The 20096-nt window shown below is 37.0% G+C and overlaps 1 protein-coding gene and 1 long non-coding RNA gene across 5 annotated transcripts in view; one reads left to right on the top strand and one right to left on the bottom strand.

Annotated features, from left to right (window-relative positions):
* Positions 1–20096, top strand: part of LOC105510591 — a 51842-nt gene that overhangs the window by 3739 nt on the left and 28007 nt on the right. The window contains exon 2 of the long non-coding RNA XR_001001582.1: positions 5665–5732. This is a non-coding gene — a long non-coding RNA (uncharacterized LOC105510591). The remainder of the gene's footprint in view (positions 1–5664; positions 5733–20096) is intronic.
* The window catches only part of RORA (RAR-related orphan receptor A), a 149773-nt gene continuing 135097 nt past the window's right edge, over positions 5421–20096 (bottom strand). For all 4 annotated transcript variants that reach the window (XM_011940473.1, XM_011940472.1, XM_011940474.1 and 1 more), the window contains 3 exons: positions 18488–18598; positions 17113–17225; positions 5421–14770 (listed from right to left, as the gene is read on the bottom strand). In XM_011940473.1, coding sequence (XP_011795863.1) covers positions 14606–14770; positions 17113–17225; positions 18488–18598 — 389 coding nt within the window. In that variant the 3' untranslated portion in view covers positions 5421–14605. The remainder of the gene's footprint in view (positions 14771–17112; positions 17226–18487; positions 18599–20096) is intronic.

Genomic DNA, 20096 nt, shown 5'->3' with positions numbered 1-20096 from the left:
TACTCGGGAGGCTGAGGCAGGAGAATGGCGTAAACCCGGGAGGCGGAGCTTGCAGTGAGCTGAGATCCGGCCACGGCACTCCAGCCTGGGCCACAGAGCGAGACTCCGTCTCAACAAAAAGAAAAAAAAAAAAAATCAAAGATGAACAAAACACAGTGGAGGTGGCACTGTACAGAGACTCATAATGCAAAGAAGAAATGGTGGGCCGGGTGCGGTGCCTCAAGCCTATAATCCCAGCACTTTGGGAGGCCGAGGTGGGCGGATCACCTGAGGTTGGGAGTTTGAGACCAGCCTGACCAACATGGAGAAACCCTGTCTGTACTAAAAATACAAAATTAGCCTGACGTGGTGGTGCATGCCTGTAATCCCAGATACTTGGGAGGCTGAGGCAGGGGAATCACTTGAACCCGGGAGGCATAGGTTGCACTGAGCCAAGATCATGCCATTGCACTCCAGCCTGGGCAACAAGAATGAAATCAATCTCAAAAAAAAAAAAAAGGAAATGGTATACTTATATATAGAAGATTCCATGGGACCACAAATGAGTAAGAAATTCATTCTGATGGAGACAATTTAGAGATTACTTCAGAGTTTAATTTACTTTGGGTCTTGAAGGATGAGTAGGAGTTCACTGGGTAGCAAAGGGGCTGTGGGTTTTAAGGTGTGAAAAGAAAAAAGCACGGAAGTGTGAACAGCTCCACATGTTCTGGGGAAGAGGAAAAGAAGGTGTGAAAAAAAACACAGAAGTGTGAACAGCTCCACATATTCTGGGGAAGAGGAAAAACTGTTGCATCGCTGTGTTGGGGGAATAAAGGTTGTTGGACTGGAAATGGTGAAGCAGACTAGAGATGGTCTTCATTGCCATGCTAGAGATTTTGGACTTTATTTTCTGCATTATGGGGAATCTGTGTGTCTATATGTTTATGTGTGTGTGTTTTAAATAGCTTGAGTTATAAGCTACCTGTCACAAAATTCATTCATTTTAATTGTACCATTAGGTGACTTTTAGTAAATGTGTGAAGTTTCACAACCATCAACATGATAAAGTTTTGGAACATTTCCATTAACCCCCAAATCCTGTGTGCCCATTTGTAATCAGTGCCTCTTTCCAGCCCCAGGCAACCATTAATCTACTTTCTGTCTCTATCGGTTTGCCTTTTCTGGACGTTTCATTTAATGAAATCATACAATATGTTGTCTTTTGTGTCTGTATTCTTAGCATAATGTTTTAAGGATCATCCATGTTGTAGCATGTATCAGTATTTATTCCTTTCTGTTGCTCAGTAGCAGCTCATTTGTGGATATGCCCATTTTGTTTATCCATTCAACATTTGATGAACATTTAGATGGTTTCTACTTTTTGGCTTTTCTGAATAATGTTGCTGAGGGCAACATTTATGTGAACATTTTATGTGTACAAGTCTTTGTGTGAACTTTGCATTTTTATTTCCCTTGAGTAGATAATCAGGAGTGGAATTGTTGTATGGTGAATTTATGTTTAACTTTTTTTTCTATGTTGCTGAGGCTGGTTTCAAACTCCTGGCCTCGGGTGATCCTCCCTTTGGCCTCCCAAAGTGCTGGGATTACAGGTGTGAGCCACCATGCCCAGTCTATGTTTAACTTTTTAGAAAACTGTCAGATTGTTTCCCACAGCAATTGCACCATTTTATTCTGTGGATTTTTAAGCAGAAGAAAGATGTGGTTTTCAATTTCTGGTAAACTGGGGAACAAACAAACCCAGAAGTTGAATGAGAAGCCAATTTAATTTTGAAAGAGTTTATAAGACTATGTACTTGTTTGAGTTTACAAAATGTTTAATTGGACCAGAATTTGAAAAAGAACTCTAAAAACTGCAAACATTGACTAAGCGAAGTTCTCATAGCTGTTACTAGGTGTTCATTTCTTCTTGGGGACCAAATCAAGATAGATAAATGTGCAAGATCATCTTTTTTTTTTTTTTTTTTAAATCAGTAATAAGTCATTTTTCTACCCCTCAGCTAATAAGTTTCCTTTGCTTGATATGGGGTGAACTTGGCCTTGGAACAGTTTACAGCTTGGTAACTGCTTCACTCAGGGAATTGCCTCATGAATTTACAGTCATCCATAAGGTATTTTCAAAATGAAAATCCAGAAATAGCCCTTTAGCAAGAAGGTTTCAATTTGGTAATTGATTCAGAAACTTTTGGGGAAAAGATTGTTGCTAACCGCAGTTTGTTCAAGTCAGGCCTTTCAGCGATAAATGGCATTTCAAGTGGGGAGGGAATCATCATTAATGCTGAAAACCAGCAAAATACTCTGGCCCGGGATATGCTGTGTAAGAACAGAATGGCTACAGTGTTTGATTTTGTTCTACTCAGAAGATAATATTTTCTAAAATATATTTAGATATGTTCTGTATTATGTGGCCCCTGGGCTGAAAAAAGTCCCAGAATTCATTGTTCACTTGAAAGATAGTCTTTTATAGCATGTAAGCGTCCTACAGAGAGAAGTTGATAAGAGATTATTCCAAGTAGAATAATTTAAAAATTGTGTTTGTCTTTAGAATGCAGTGTGTGTTTTATCAGGGGGTAGAGAGAGAATGGTAGAAGGGGTGGGTATGGGGCTTGTTAGGAAGTCATTATAATAGATTTTGGGTGAGGCTAATATTAATTTTTGTTCTTCAAGCAAAGAACAATTGATAGATGATGTAGCTTCTTCCCCACAAAAGGGAAGTTATCCTGAAATTAAAAATATTGTTTGAGAAATCTATCAAGTAGGTAAATAACAAATGGATTACTGAGAGATGACTATATTATACTGGAGTTGATATTTTCCCCTCCCAAGGAGAAAAAAATCTAGAATCAAATTAAGTTCAGAAAGACTGGTTTCTCTGTTTCCAACATGAGGGATAAATGACATTAGAAAGAAACCAAGAGTTTTCTTCAGCTCACAACTGGTGGCACAGTGAAAGGAGAGAGCTCCTGTTAATCTCCTAGAGTGAGGCTTCTGCCACCGTTGGGAGTCCAGGCTTGCTTCAAAAGCTGGGGGTGGGGAGTAGAAGCAGTAGGGGAGCCATCACTGTGATTCTGCTGGAATCCAGGGGGATTCTCTTGACCAAACATTCCCTTCTCACTCTCAAGTTCCGGAAATACCTTAAGCATGGAAATATCTTTTTTCTTCCTGTCTCTGATGACGTATGACATTAATAACCTCTTTTGGACCATGGTTTTGAACACCACTGGGCCCTATCTTCAGTTTCTTCTTCAAAAGGGGAAGCCAAGGTGCTTAGTTGTATCTCAGCACAGCAGCAGCTATCTTTCCTACCACCATGCATGTGACTCAGTGTTTTCACAGGCCTGTTAGGAGAAGCTGAGGCTTCTGCACCTGCCCATTTGGTACAAACGCACATTAGATGTGAAGTCCGCTTTTGAGGGGCTAGACTTGCCCCTTGCTTCCTCTTGCCTCATGAAGAAAACTTTAGTAGTAACAGTAGCAACTAAGACATGCTTACTGACCAGACTATGGTTATTACTTTTGCTTTCTTTCCTAGACTTTATTAATAACCTCACATTTGTTGTCGTTCTGCTTTTCCTGTGAGATCATCAGGAACAGAATTTTAAGAAGTCTGTCCTGTATTCCCATTTAAGTACCCTTTTTGAAACTGAGCAAGCTAATCTGGGATAAAGAGGTGGCCATAAATCATTATTTTTAGCAAAAGGAGTTTAGGCATGAGTTTGGGCAGAGATCTAGAGGTGACAGATTTCATATTTTAAACTCTGTTTTCATTAATTCTCAATTTCTGCAGACACTGTAAAGTGTACTGTTTATAATTATGTAGAACTTGATGGGCTACAAAGGTTTCGCAAGCATAATATTTCATTCTGTTTTTGCTGAGGTAGTTAAACATAAAAGCAGGATTAGGGATTGTTTACTACTTGCAGCAACTTTGGGGAATACTTCAGATATTTATTGAATGCTACTGAGTGTAGGGGATGCTTAGGCATTATGATATGTGGAGGAAAATGCCAGCTCAGTTGCCTTTATTCTGACTTCAGAGTATTTTATAATTTGAATGTCCTTGATATTACTTTGAAAGTAATTGATGACGAGATTTTTGCACCGTTAAAATGGTGTAATACTTAGCTGATGCTAAATTTATGGTTCACCCTAAGTAATTTACTCAAAAGAAGGGGTGGGAGTGGGGCAATGACACTGCAGGTAGTCAGAGACTCTAATAATAAAGTCTTTGGCAACATTTTTGCAATTCAATTTTAATGATTTCTAAAGCAAAGATGACAAAATATACTATGCATTCAGGATTTCTTTCCTGCACTCAGGGAAGATAGGACTGATCAGTCATGTCACCCTTTTCCTTTGAGATAGGAAGCAACTTCACAATTCTCAATTCTGCGTTTCCAAGAGTGACTGTCAATCAGTGGGTGTTATCTCACAAGTTAATACTTCTTTCTTTGCCTTCTCTGATTAAAAGCGTTGCTTGATCCTTTTAAACATATTTTCCCTGCAAATTGGCAGCAAATAATTTTTATTTATTTATTTTTTTGAGGTGGAGCCTTGCTCTGTCACCAGGCTGGAGTGCTGTGGTGTGATCTTGGCTCACTGCAACCTCTGCCTCCCAGGTCGAAGTGATTCTCCTGCCTCAGCCTCCCGAGTAGCTGGGACTACAGATGTGTGCCACCACACCTGGCTAAGTTTTGTATTTTTACTAGAGACAGGGTTTCACCATGTTGGTCAGGCTGGTCTCTAACTCCTGACCTCGTGATTTGCCCATCTTGGCCTCCCAAAGTGCTGGGATTATAGGCGTGAGCCACCACGCCCACCCAATTTTTTTTAAAAAGGACCCGGCCAATAACTTTTTAAAAAGTGCTACACTGGCCAGGCACGGTGGCTCATGCCTGTAATCCTAGCACTTTGGGAGGCTGAGGTGGGTGGATCATCTGAGGTCAGGAGTTAGAGACCAGCCTCAAAATGGAGAAACCCAGTCTCTACTAAAAATACAAAATTAGCCGGGTGTGTTGGTGCATGCCTCCCAGCTACTTGGGAGGATGAGGCAGGAGAATTGCTTGAACCTGGGAGGTGGAGGTTGCAGTGAGCCGAGATCACGCCATTGCACTCCAGTCTGGGCAACAAAAGAGAAACTCCGTCACAAACAAACAAACAAAAAGTGCTGTACTATATGCTTCCCACACTGTAATGTGCATACAGATCACCTGGGATCCTATAAAAATGCAGATTGATTTAGTAGGTCTGGGGCGTGCTTGGGATTCTGCAGTTCCAGCAAAGTCGCAGGAGATGCCGTGCTGCTAGTCTGTGGACCACACTTACCGAGTTTCTCCTAGACCCTTCACTAGAGACAAAATGTAAGCTAGGAAACTATGTACAGTCCAATTCAATAACCAAGAAAAAAGAAGAAAAGGCAAATGTTCCATTAGAAGCTGAAGTTTTATTATAGGATAACAGTACATAAAGCACATCTAAAATTGATGTGTTCAATGCACTTTTAATAAAGGTAATGTAATATTAAAGGTACAGTTTCTAAGTACAATATAACAACATTCATATTAGAATGAAAATTGGAGTATTTAAAAGACAACATTAAATCTCTCTTTTTTGTACAGCTTGTATTTACAAAATGAATCAAAATATTTTTTTTTTTTTTAAATTCAGGACTCAATAAAATAAACAGCTGGAAATAAGCAGACTACTGTAAGAGTGAATTGAAAAGAAAACCCAAGGTAAGTGGAAAGTTGGATGATCCTCTAATAAAGATCATTAGCAAAGTTTTAGTTCAGTACTAGTTTTAGGATTCCCATAAATGGCTTGCATTTTTAGTGTGGCAGAAAAGGAGTTTTTACATACTGTACACAAAACAGACCATATATTCATAGGTACAGTATTACTGTTTCCAAACTTGCATGTATATTTACAGAAGGCTGAGTTTGTTTACTCACACAGAGGTTTGTGAAATTTGTGTGCTTCATCCTCAAGACCTACACACAATTAGAATCAGCATTTCATGTGGTCTTTTTAAATGTGGCTTTAATACTTGGTTGTAGAAGAGAATGTTAACCATAAGGCTTGGCTTACTTTATAAATTTCACAGAACAACCCAGGAAAAAAGTTTTAATTGGGGCACACTTGTTATCATTTAACAATTGTCAAATGCTGACCTGTGCTAGCCATTGTGCAGACGCAAAGAGATACATACAATCTCTACCCTCAGGAAGCTTAGGATGCTAACTGGTGCTTTAAAAAAAAAAGGTTTCAATCTCTTTCCAAGCGAGGCAGTTAAGGAATGATGTGATTTATATTAAAAGAGATTTCTCCCTCAACTGTAGCCAATCCACTTTAAAAGGTTAACTACTACCATTAGCTCTCATTAACCACACAATTGCATTTATAGTTAAGGTAACAGCAACTCTTCCACAAAAATGGAAAATGTCTAGAATTGTGGGTAAATATGCAGTGCATGGAAGCCAATAATCATGGCTTGAGAATTTATCACCTTCAATTACAAAAAGTGCAGTAAACAGAAACATTTGCTCTACATTTATAAATTGCTCAAAAATCTTTGCTAAAGATCTTACAAATTCAGTAATATTACAGAACAATTCTAATCAATATTTAATAAGGTTAACTACATCCTTAGTTAGATATTTGATAAACTTTGCTTTTTAATAATGCCAATAGATCTTGGGAGAATGTGTAGAAAGGCTTAATTAAGCTCATTATTAAATAACTTTTAAAATGAAGGTCCTTCACTCAGTTCATGGAACTGGTTGAGGTTATATTGAAACAGAACATCCCGTGTCGAATTTGCTTTATGGCCCATGTTCTGGCAGAGGACGTCTCCATCCTTCTCATGACTCAGGTAGGAGGGGAAAGGTTTATTCTGCCATCAAGCCATCTAGGATATTTTATATAAATGCCTATTATCTATAATAGGAGCTAAGAATACAACTCTGTTAGGTGCCCATAATATAATTTCTTAATAAGAAGAAAAAGTATATTACTCCATTAAACAAGTTTCTTTAGGATCTTGAAGGCCTGGCAAATTATTTTTCAGCTTAGGAGATATGCTATAAAGCCAAGAAGCAAACATAAAGTAAATGCTAATAAGTTTCCATATAGCCATATTTATAAACAAATTCACCCTATAGATGTCAAATATCCATACTAAGGAAGTAATTTTATCCTAATTAAATACACTCTAGAATAATTTATATAACGATATTATGTATTTAAAGAGAAAAGCATGTCCCAAATCCAGCACTCTGATACAGCTGCCAGTTGGGCATAGGTAGATATATATATATATATGTATATATATACAAATATATAGTTATACTCAGTGAAATTAACAAGACCCAAAGGTGGTATTGTCTAGGAATAAAAGGGATATTTTTTGTTGTTCACAAAAGTAACTTGTCTAGCACCACACATCAGAAAAACACAAAAATAGCACACTCTAGTTCTAAACAGCTATGCAGCTATGTCTAAAATAGATTATATAGTAAAACTGGTATTATACAGCATATTGTGGATTTGATAAACAGATAAATATTTGCACTGAGTAGGCTGTTTATAATATAACATTTTCTTATCTATACAGAATGAAAGCCAAAAAGTTAACTGTATAGAGATGTGCAGAACAACATTAAATATTATGACTCAAAAGCAGGGACAGGTAAATTTGAAAGAAGAGTAAGAGAGAAAATGTTTACAGGCCATTACAAGTTCTTAAGTTAATAGTAAATAAGGAATCGATTGCTCAAGTTGAAGAAAGCAGTAAACAAGAGATTGCATTTACATGCAGATGTCTAAAATTTGTATTTTTTAAGTCTATGCACAAAAGTCATTTGTTTTATTGCTTGACATTCAGTTATGGCTAGATTATTTAACCTATTTTTTTTGTACTTTGGAAACAAGAATATTGTTAAAGGTGCCATAAAAATGGACAACATTGAAAACGGTTTGCAAATGAACCACCTAACACTGCAGTTCTTTATACATATTAAAAGCCTTGTCTGGGGTTTGTCATATGTTAAATATTATTTAAACTGGGAAAATATGTTGTAGCTTGAAGCCTCCCATTGGCCCAAACATCCAATACAAAAACACATCTCCACAAAAGGAGCAGGCAGACAATACAGGTACATTTATAGAAGCAGCCAGCTAATGTCCTAATGTTTAAAAATTTACCACTGTTTAATATGAGATTTCAGACTGTGTGGATAACAAGAGAATTTTGGATTCAGGAAGATGTATACAGTACATATGGATTTTTTTTTGTGTGTGTGAAATCATTTTCACTATATTGCTCAAGAATTATCTGCATTTACATATGCAATCTGTTCAATGATAAGTTCCTAGAAATAGTATTCATCCACATTAAAGTAATAATGATGAAAAAGGAATCACACATGAACACTGGAGAGAATTTAGTTGTTCTTAGAGAATAACATAATGGCATGTGCAGCATGTCAAAGCTAATAGCAAGTTATCTTTCATTAGTTCTTAGAAGGATAAAAGAAAAAGAAGTGTGGTACTGCTAATGTGGCAAAGTACACTAAATGTAAACAGCAAACACAGATTTTCTAGGCATCTATTTAAAATATTCATATTCACTTTCTCAATATAAGACTCCATGTTATGTTGCATCACTGAAAAAAGGTTGTTTCTATTTGGATTGAATATTCTGTCATTCATTTATAAATAAATGACTGAATGTATTTATTGCTCTGAGTTCTGAGGGTTTGGTTGAACATGGAGATCCCCCCTGCCCATCTAGGATGGCTACTTGGTATGAAGTCAGGCTTCTGGATTCTTTTAAAAATTATTCTGAGAGCCTGACAACACTGATCTCAGCTACACAGACAGACAGACAGATCCAGAAGTGAAACCAATTGCACTGTGGAGACATTGCTAGTCAGTCTTCTCATCTCTTAAAAATAAATAGCAAGAGGAAGGTCTCTATAATAAAATCTGATTGAACCTCTTTACTAATATTATATTTAGGTACAGAATAGAAGACCTGTATCATAGACTATTACCAATAGATCAAGATTTACTGTTGCAATTGCATTTCTGGGCTCATTACTTGATCTATAATATAAAGTTGTTTTCATGGGGTTCTATATCATAACTTTATAAGAAGAGGCAATTACATGTTATGTAAAAATGTCAATAACGTGTGTATGTATACACACATATACAAATACACACAGAGAGGAGAGATTCCTACCGTTTTCCATATTCTTTATTATCAAAAACAACATGGTAAAGGTATCCTTTTCATCTTATGGACATGGGAAGTTTTCCCAGATTATGTTCCTCTGTCATAGTAAGAAAATATATAAATCTTCTTGTGAATGTGTATCCCAAGATGGAAGAATCAGAGCCAACAATTACATTGAACTTCTCTGAGTTTATGGAAAGTAATATGTGGAATATGATAACAAAACTGTATTTCAAAAATATAACATGTAACACTAAATGTTGGCTCGAGGTGCTGCTGTCATACAGGCAGGTTTTGTTTTGTCTTTAAACATTAGCTCTTGTAATGCATCAGATATAAACTACACATGTAGAAGTAAGAATTGTTTTCCATGAAGGAATTTTTGGTTTGCTTCTAGAGGAGAACACATGAAAACAATAGTTAATTGCTGGTATTTTGTGTTTTCTCTTTTACCTATATCAGTGTACTGATAGGCAGGTCTATCCTCTTATTACTGCTTTTAAAATTTTTCATCCTTAATATGTAGAATTTGAAATAGTTTTTATCATATGATGCTATATATATATTTGTCATGAATATTTTAATTATTAGAGAAATGGTAACTGGAATACGCAAGGACTATACTTTGAATGATGCTCTTTGCTGGTACATTATCTATTAATTTATCTTTTGAACACACTGGCATAACTTTGCTTTGGAAGTTATTCAGTGTTTTGAAACACAAGACTGAAGAGCACATCAAGTTCTGAACTCAACAAAATGAGATGAGAGTAAAGCGTTTACACACACGCAGTTCTATATAGTTCACTTGTGCCTTGGAGGGATAGTATTATTATCATTATTATTAATAATAAAAAACACAATTTGTCCCAGTAGTACTGGCCACCCTGTTTTAAGAGTTTTAGGAGATCCCTGAGCACATTGTTTCTGACTCTTAACCCCAACTCCAAAATGATAGGGCTTCTATCGTTGATATCAAGATGGATTGTCATTCACAGTAAGTCAATTATAAGGTGCTTATTTACCCTTGTTTTTCACCAATCAGCACAAAGAACTGTCAGAAAATAACTTTTTATTATCATCTTAAAATAATAGCATTGGAAGGACATATGATTTAAACAATCAATGTTTGAAACAGTGGCTTTAGGATTATTATCTGGCTGCCCCTCAACAATAAGAAGTGATTCGATCGACATTCCTTAGCCAAAAACAAAAGGCAAAACAAAAAAAAAAACCCAAAAAACAAAAAAACCCCAAAAAACTGTACAAATATGTATTTTTCCCTGAGGGATCAAGGTACACCCGCAAGTGCTCTATGTACATATTGCACTAGAGAGGAATGAAGAACATGTGCAAAAAAGCAACAATGAGAGAAGCATATACTACTTAAACCTTTTCATGAAAGATACTACTAGGTTTTGCATTTTGGAATGTCGGAACACAACAGCTAGCCATTCCTTAGTCTAGAACTAAAAACACACATTTCTACTATGGCACATTCAATGAAATAAAAAGTTTTCCAAAGACAGATAGACAAATTCCATCAAGAAAATAATACAAAGTTTGTTTGTTTGTATTTTTTTTTTTAGAAAATTACATTACTTTCTTTCTTTGTTTCACATTACAAAATCTTTTTTTCTTTACACAAATCACATTTTATTGCAGGAATATTTCAAGTGCCATCAAATATTTATAGAAGGGTTAAAAAAATAGAAGTCTCTCTAAAGTGGTCCAGACAAGGCTTTGTATAGAATAAATCTTTTTTTTTCCCCATCTTCTAGTTTTGATTTAAGTATTTTGAATACATTTTCTTTTCCATTGACACTTAGTAGCCTAGAAGCGGTCCGACGCACACACATCATACACATGCAAATCTCTCTCTCACACACACACACACACTCCTTCCTCACCTGACTGTCAGCCCACCCCCATATGCTCACAGATAACTGGGTATCCACACTATAAAGAACAACCAAACTTAGAAGCAGTGTCTTAAGTCACGTTTTTCTTAAGTTAGAAAGGGTGAATTAGGATGCTGAAGACTTTAAAAAAAAATCCATAGCTTTAATACAAATTAAGATGCTGAACACTTTTTAAAAAATCCATAGCTTTAACACAGTTTGCAAACTGTCCAAAAAGCACTTTCATCTGTACTTTTGTTTGCATTGTGACCAAGGCCAGGTTTTTCACAATATTATAACCATTTGGACACCAGTGGAACAGAAGGTATTCAGGCTTTGTACAAAAGCCTTATTTGCCTTATGTAAAACAATTGTATAAAGGCATTATAGCAGTGGGGCTGACACTGATGTGGTTCCAATCCTTAAGACTATTGGAGATTGAAATTTAGGAAACTTTAATTATACGAACTATTAAGGATAATTGTTCTGATATCACCCAAGTATTTTATAGGTTACATAGGTGTTTTTATAATAATGAAGAAAGGAAAATGCAAAGTTTTTCATATCCTTTTCTGAGCTCCATTTTTTTTTAAACTGAATTTATTGTTTAACATCAGATCCCAACTTCGATCCAAATAGTAGTCAGTTGTTTTCTTATTTCACGGAGCATGTCTCTGTCTACTATTCCATTCTACTATGTCTATCAGTTGCCTTGGCTCTTAAGCTCCACCCCTGCTTTTCTTTCAGAAACACCTGGGAAGAAGCATCATATTACCTATCTTGGTTTACCATAAAAGCAATGTCACCATGGCATGGCTATTACTGAGGTTAGAGCATGAGTTTGTTTGTAGCTACATGCAGAATCCTTTCTGGGAAAAGGAATTTCTTTTAAGTTCAACATTATGTTCTCTCTCACCCTTAGAGAAATTTAATTAGCTTTTATTATTTAACAAATCGACACTGGAATTAGGTTTAGTTGCTCTTTAATGCGCTAGCACCTGAGGCTGGTCATATTCAGAAAGCTTTGGTTAAAAAGAAGTTAATATACTTTAATAAAACCATCCCCAAATTTAGTGAATCTGAATGACAACAAAACAAAACCAAAACCAAAAAAAAAACAAAACTCAAACAAGAACAAAACACCATTTCCCCTCAAAGGAGAAATAATAGAAAAAAAAATGGATGAATAAATAACTGAACTAAGCTTGGTACTCTTTTCAGAGTATAAATACTATTGATCTTTAAAGGAACTATGCTTACTTAAATTAAAGATTTGATTTAACCCTTCTTGCCCCAATATAAATACTATATGCTGACAGTTAGCATCTCTCTATAAACACATAAAATTTTACATGCCTGTAAGAAATTTAAAGGAATATTACTCTTATCTTCTATTTATGGTTAAACTCTTACTATGTTTTTGAAAAAAAAGTTGGATGTTATTTAAGCTTCATACACACATCTGTGTGAATAATACCTTCCCCTTTTCCAAGTCCCTCAGGAAACAAGTCAGAAAAGTCAGTGGAGTTAGAAACAGAGTGAAGTGCTCTGGGAAGCCCATGCTGGTAACCCAGCATGACGTGAAGAGCTGCAGTTCCTGTAGAAGATTCCACAGGGACCCCAATGGCAGAGGAGACTATTTCTCAGACATAAAGGGCTGTGTGGAAACTCCTACCTTAACACCCATCGAAGATGTTCCCTTTTCTGTACAAAATGGTCTTTGACCAGTAGTTTGAATCCCACCCCTAGTGCGACTAAAATCATCGTCTAAATGCCTACATTCCCAAAAGGTCACTTGTTTTTAAAATATGCACACCTGTTTATCAGGCTGTTCCTTTCCCCTTCCCCCACTAGGGATTATTTAAAAAAAAAACCCCATGAAATTAAACAAAATAAACTCAGTATTTCTCACCTGAACACACAAGCCAAATAATCTTCTAAATATTTAATAAAATAAATTACAGTCCACAGTTTCCTAGTGAAGATAAATACAAGAGTAAATGTTTGCAGCTAGCATCAACTTCACTTTAAAGGCTTAAAGTATTTAATATTTAAATAAGAGAAACTGCTTCAACGTTGTATGCTTCCCTCACCCTCCTATCCATCGTTTTTCAAATATGAAGAGCAACATATAGCATCTATTGACAACAAATCTAGAATCAGTTCACTTTGAGATAAACTCACAGGGTTCCTAGATTATACCAAGAACAGTTAAACATTCACAGAGTAAATGCTTCATGTCCTCACATGGGGAGTGTGCGTTTGCTCGAGATATAATCTTTGGGTCCTTCTTATAATAAAAGCTAGATTCCAATAAATATTCTGGTTATTGATTCGTTCTCAAAGCATAAGAATTCCAAGTTGAGACCGAGTCCGTATTTAACTACTGAATTGTGTAAAATGAGCTTCCCCTCCCTTGCCTCCATGAGGTGGCATTTTAAAAAGCTTTAGAAACAAAACAAAACAAAAAAAGAGCATGATGGTATACGTCCACCGTGCCAATCAATCATTCAACTTTGTATGAAGCATAAACACATCTATCCTTAAACTTACCAAAAAGCAAAGTATAATTTAGGGAGAGTTCCGTTTCTATTTCCAAATTCACATGTTTAAAAAAAAAAAAAAAAAATCCAACGTGGTGATTTCTAGATATGACCAGCCAGTCTATTAAAAGTAATTTTGTAAACAGCAGCATAAATACCTCCCGACGTACCTTCCAAGCCTTCTCAGTTAAACTTGTGTTTCTGGTGCACATGCGACACGACAGTGAACACGCTAGCATTTAATTTAAAGAAAAAGGTGCAAAATGAAAGTGCCTTATCAATTCAACAGGAAAAGCTACACCAGTAACTACATTTTATATTACTTAAAACAATATATAAACAATATCTCTTTTAGCTATATATAGTCTTCATGCCCATTTACCCTGTAATATATTATAATGCTATTGTTGCTACTGCTATGGACCCTTTTCATGCCATCCTGCGGACTGGCAATAATCGGTGAAAAAATAAAAACTTCCTTCATGAAACAAAGAGCCAGTTGTGCAAAGTAATGCCGCAACCTCCGCTATGCACACCAGTCACCGATTATTGCTGGACTCTCTGTTGTTACTGACAGATTGCTGACTCTGTAGAAAGTCTGTGGGCAGTGAGCTACAAGAAAAGGAAATCCTCCGACTTTAGTACCCTCCTTCTGTTGTAAACAGAGGTCAACGATCAAGAAGTCAAGACAGAAAAAGGGTCCATATCTGTAGGCATAATGGAAATCATATGCATGAGAAAAACAAGTTCAACTTTTATTTGTTTTCATTGTTTCCCCTCCTTTGCCTGACCCCGATCACCGAAAGATGTGCAGTGTGTGGCGCTCCAGGTCTGTGCAGGGCCATATAAAGTGTCTCGGTTAATTTTTTTTGTTTGTTTTTCATGTTTGTACTTCAGACATTCTAGAGGTGCTTAGGTGATAACATTTACCCATCAATTTGCATTGCTGGCTCAAATTCTGAAGTGAACAACTCCTTGTATAATGGAGGAAAATGAAGTCGCACAATGTCTGGGTATATTGCTTTAAATGCCATTAGCTTTTCTGTATGTCGTCCACATAAGGCTCTTAATGTAGACACCTTGCATATTAACTGTAAGTGGAAGAAAGGACACACTGTCAGGCAAGAACAGGCATGAGCATCAAAGATCAGGGAATCTGAATGATCTTTATGACATTGTTCATAATGGTGAAACACCCTTAAAGCAACTTAAACATCTCGTAGCAGAGGATTGGTAAAAATAAATGATGGCTGGGCGCAGTGGCTCACACCTGTAATTCTAGCATTTTTGGAGGCTGAGGCAGGTGGATTGCCTGAGCTCAGGAGTTCAAGACCAGCCTGGGCAACACGGCAAAACTCTGTCTCTACTGAAAAAAAAAATTAGCCAGGCATGGCAGTGTGTGCCTGTAATCCCAGCTACTCGGGAGGCTGAGGCAGGAGAATTGCTAGAACCCGGGAGGTGGAAGTTTCAGTGAGCCAAGATCGCGCCACTGCACTCCAGCTTGGGTGACAGAGTGAGACTCTGTCTCTTAAAAAAATAAATAAATAAATGATGATATAGTCATGCCACAGAATGCCAAGTATACATTAAATATGATTTTCAAGATGAATAATTTAATAACTAGAAAGGATGTTCATAAGCAAAAGTTGGCACAGCTTGTCCAGCGGCAGACTCATACAGAACCCAAGGCTCTTGACTTCTCCTCCTACTCCAAGATGCCTTCTCTCTACTTCCTGGAACCCTGCCCTCTACCACTGTGCAAAAAGAACCTGTCTGGTGATAGAGAAGCGGGTGAGGGGCAGTGGTGGTTGGGTAGCGAGGGCACTGCAACCAGAGATGATGGCATACTCTACACATTTTATGCACAACTGGCACTAGTCAACTCCAATAACTACAAGTTTCTTTTCGATAAGAAGTTTTGCCTGTAATAAAGCGATGCTGGGTCTGAGCAAAATAATAGAGTCAGAAGATCTGGATGGAGGTCCCAGCATTGACCATTTACCAGCTGAGGGTAATGACACAATCTGCAAAATTACTTTTAGATTCCACAGCACCTCACAGAGGCAAACTGCCTATTATTTTAACCCAGAATAACCTTCTCTAGGAAATGTTTTCACCAGATCTTGTCTACATGTTAAGTGCTGTTTATAATCAGAGATCATAATGGTACCCTTGCATTTGGGCAAAAAGATGGAGAAGAGAGTGAAGCTCCTGACAGGGCTCTTCCCTTCCACTTCTCATTCCTGCCCCATTGCCTCATTTAACAGGTGCAAAATCAAAAGCAAAACAGCAATTAACCCCCAGTTACCCTTTTCTGACCTAACAGGTGCGAAAGCAAAAGCAAAAACAGCAATTAACCCCCAGTTACCCCTTTCTGATCTAACATAACTATAAAGGAGAAAAAAAAAACCAAGCAAACAAACAAACAAACTAGACAACAAAACCAAAAACCTCTCACATCATCTCACACAATAAAATACATAAAATAAGAAAGAACAGGGCTGATTTTTCTAAGACCAAATACATACTACTAGCAGTGGCACTGATGGATATTAGCACATTTAAAAAATTGGCATTACAATCATATTTTCATTGTGAAAGATAATGATAGGTAAAAATGAAACCTTATGCTTTGAATACAGAGTAGTGATGGGAAATTGACAAAAATGCAAAAGTCATTTACTGTTGATGACTAATGAATTTAATGGAAGTGGAACTAATATTAGTATATATGGTCACTCTGATTAAGTCTTTTAGTCCTTTATAACTTCTTTCTAAATTCACAGATTATAGGCTGGGCACAGTGGTTCACTCCTATAATCTCAGCTCAATGGGAGGTGGAGGAGGGAAGACCGCTTGAGGCCAGGAGTTCGAGACCAGCCTGGGCAACATAGCGAGATACCCATCTCTACAAAAAATAATAAATAAATTAGCCAAGTGTGGTAGCACATATGCCTGTAGTCTCGACTACTCAGGAGACTGAGACAGGAGGATCTTTTGAACCCAGAAGTTCAGGGTTGCATAGAGCTATGATTGTGCCACTTCACTCCTGCCCGGGAGACAGAGTGAGACCCTATCTCTAAAAAATAAATAAATTCAAAGATAAGTTTTCTAATTTATGTCACTGCAGAATATTAACTCTGCTTTATGCCCAACTTTGATGGAAGAGAATTTCTAGAATGTAACATTTTTCCTACGTTGCCTTATTGTTGCAGGACACTTTGTAATCAATGATAATAAGTATAATTTAGACTGAATAATGAGTTTTGGCTCAACAGAATTTTACTGAAATGGAAATTTATTTCTTTTTAGTAGCCTGTTGCTTTCTGATACTTTTGGGAATTGGTCGTATGGCTTACATGACCACACTGGCAGCATGATTTGTGCCAAGGGATAGTTCAGGCCGTGCCAACCAGAAGCCTTCGGCACTCACCTTTGTTAGTATTCCATCTTCTCGGTGATTCTTCTGTAGGACGTGTTGAAGAGCTAGCTGAATTTTCTGTTGCAGTTTTTCAATTTTTACCTTTTCTTGCAGCCATGAGCGATCTAAACATAAAAAAAAGATACTCTTCAGCATTCCTCCGACATGGTGTCAAGATCCCCCTTCTCCGGATGCTTTTGATACAGATAATTATATCACAATGAATATTTAGAGACTCAGAGGTCAGTTTCACTCCTCTTTCAAAATTTCTCCTAATGGAGTGAAAAGTGATCTAAGGAAGTTACAAAACAGGGTGTTAAACCTTTCCATTTTACCAATACATAAAGGAAGGATCCTTCCCTTCCAAAGGATAAACAATTAAATATGAGGCCATACTCATATGAATGTAAATGAAACCATCATGGCCCCTCAGGATGTTCTAGTAATTATACTTTGGAATGAAATATTCATTATCAATCCTGCTAGCTTTTCTGAAAAATACGAATGTTTTCTAGTAATCTTTGTCAACTAAAATTGTAGATAGAAGTCCAAGTGACAGGCCGGGCACGGTGGCTCTTGCCTGTAATCCTAGCACTTTGGGAGGCTGAAACGGGTGGATCACGAGGTCAGGAGATCGAGACCATCCTGGCTAACACAGTGAAACCCCATCTCTACTAAAAATACAAAACTTAGCCTGGCATGGTGGCAGGCGCCTGTAGTCCCAGCTACACGGGAGGCTGAAGCCTGAGAATGGCGTGAACCCGGGAGGCGGAGCTTGCAGTGAGTGGAGATTGTGCCACTGCACTCCAGCCTGGGTGACAGAGCGAGACTCCGTCTCAAAAAAAAAAAAAAAAAAAAAAAGAATTCCAAGTGACTTAAGGGTGGTTAATTTAGGATACAGTTTTTATGTGTAAGTCTTCCAAATAGAAGGTAGTAACTTAGCAAAGTGATGATCTCCAAACATGCAGTACTGGTTGAAAACACAGATTAAATTCAGATAGTCTAGTGGATGGCATCTAAATGGATTTTAATGAAAAATAGGATGTCTTAACAATCATGTTATCCTGGAGACTGGTGTTAAGAAAGGCAACCCTATTCTACCACAGCATTTCTCTTGGTATCAGGAGGTTAATTCTGGACTAGATTTTATTCAATTCTCATTTCTTTACATTGTATCTGAAAGGCATGAGGTTTTCTTAAAAGAATATATATTTGTGTTGCGGGGTGGAGAAGAGAGGGTGTTATTTGAAGACTTAAAATCCAATTTAATAAGGGTGGAGATCTCTCTTAGTAGCTCCCAAATATTTTACAGCTATTAAACATACGGACCTTGTAAAAATTCTTTATCTTAGACAATTCTAAAACCATTTTTATTTGGTTATCTTACCTGCTGACATCAGTACAAACGCAGAAAATAATGCAATTTCATCTTCAGTCAGGTGCATAGAACATAAACTCTTTCCAAATTCAAACACAAAGCTAATAAAGTCTTCACAACCTGCCAGAATGAAAATAAAGACAGTTTAGAAGTTTGGTTATTGTCTTAGGAGACAAACCTAGATCTTAGGTTTTCCTAAGGTTCTCCTAAGACCCACAGGAGGTCTTAGGAGAAAAACATTTGGAAGATGAAAAAAGAGCTAGTGGTTGAAGATCAGAAGGAATAGTAGTAGCATTTCTACAGTTTAATAGTTTAAAATCTTAAAAGAAAAATCTGTTTAGCCATCACCACCACTGCCACCACTTCCATCACATCACCATTACCACCATCATCCTCATTCAAAATAATGAGACTGAACTTTTGTTGTGTGATTACTATGGCAAGTATTGCTCTATGATATTTCTTTGGGTTTCTTCTTATTTTACGACAGCTCTATGAAGGAGGGATTATTATTATCCCAATTTTAGAGGTGAGGAAACTGAGACTTGGAAAGTAATGCACCTATGGTCACACAGGTAGAAAGTACAACCTAAGAAGCAAAGCTAGGCTGCCTGATTTCAGAGCCTACACTTTTAACCTATAGTCACATTCTAACTGATAGTCACATTCTAACTGATATGTTAAATTAACTCGTTTTCATTTTCAACTGTATTTCATCTGAAACATTCTTAAAAATGTTGACAAATGACACATTCTGATGGTAAAACTATTACAATTATTTACCAACCTGAAAACACAGAATGTGAAAGCCCCCTAAAATAATAATCCATTTTCCAAAAGACTGGTTAAGTTTGGTGTCTATTCCTTCAGATTTGCATATTTTACATACAAATGTATATATTTAAATGACAATGTGCTACATGACAGTTCATTATATATCTTTTCTGTCATGTAACTTTTTAAAACAATCACTCATTTTAGATACTTATCCATTCTTCTTAATAACTATATTCATTTTATTTAAATTATAGAAATCCAAAATTTATTATTATTAATTATTTTGAGACAGAGTCTCACTTTGTCACCCAGGCTAGGGTGCAGTGGCACGATCTCGGCTCACTTAAACTTAACTCCACCTTCCAGTTTCAAGTGATTCTCCTGCCTCAGCCTCCTGAGTAGCTGGGACTACAGGCGCGCACCACCATGCCCAGCTAATTTTTGTATTTTTAGTAGAGATAGGGCTTTGCCATGTTGGCCAGGCTGGTCTCAAACTCCTAACCTCAGGTGATCTGCCTGCCTTGGCCTTCCAAAGTGCTGGGATTACAGGCATGAGTCACCATGCCTGGCCCCAAATTATTTATTTATAAATTATATGTCATGGTTTCAATTAGCTATAACTTTTCTTTCTTTGATATCTGCATGTCAGTCTCATTGATGGTTACTGTTTGAGGGGGATGGAAGGGCAAAGCTTCTGCCTTTTGCTTAATTTTATGTATCAACTCACATCCTAAAGGTTATCTGAATAATGTATCACCAGCAAATCTGGTTTCTTAAAATCTGGAAGGGGGCCAGGCGTGGTGGCTCAAGCCTGTAATCCCAGCACTTTGGGAGGCCGAGA

Source organism: Colobus angolensis, unplaced genomic scaffold (assembly GCF_000951035.1).
Source record: "Colobus angolensis palliatus isolate OR3802 unplaced genomic scaffold, Cang.pa_1.0 Scaffold19, whole genome shotgun sequence".
NCBI classification, from domain to species: Eukaryota; Metazoa; Chordata; class Mammalia; order Primates; family Cercopithecidae; genus Colobus; species Colobus angolensis.
This window is presented reverse-complemented; position numbering and strand designations above follow the sequence as displayed.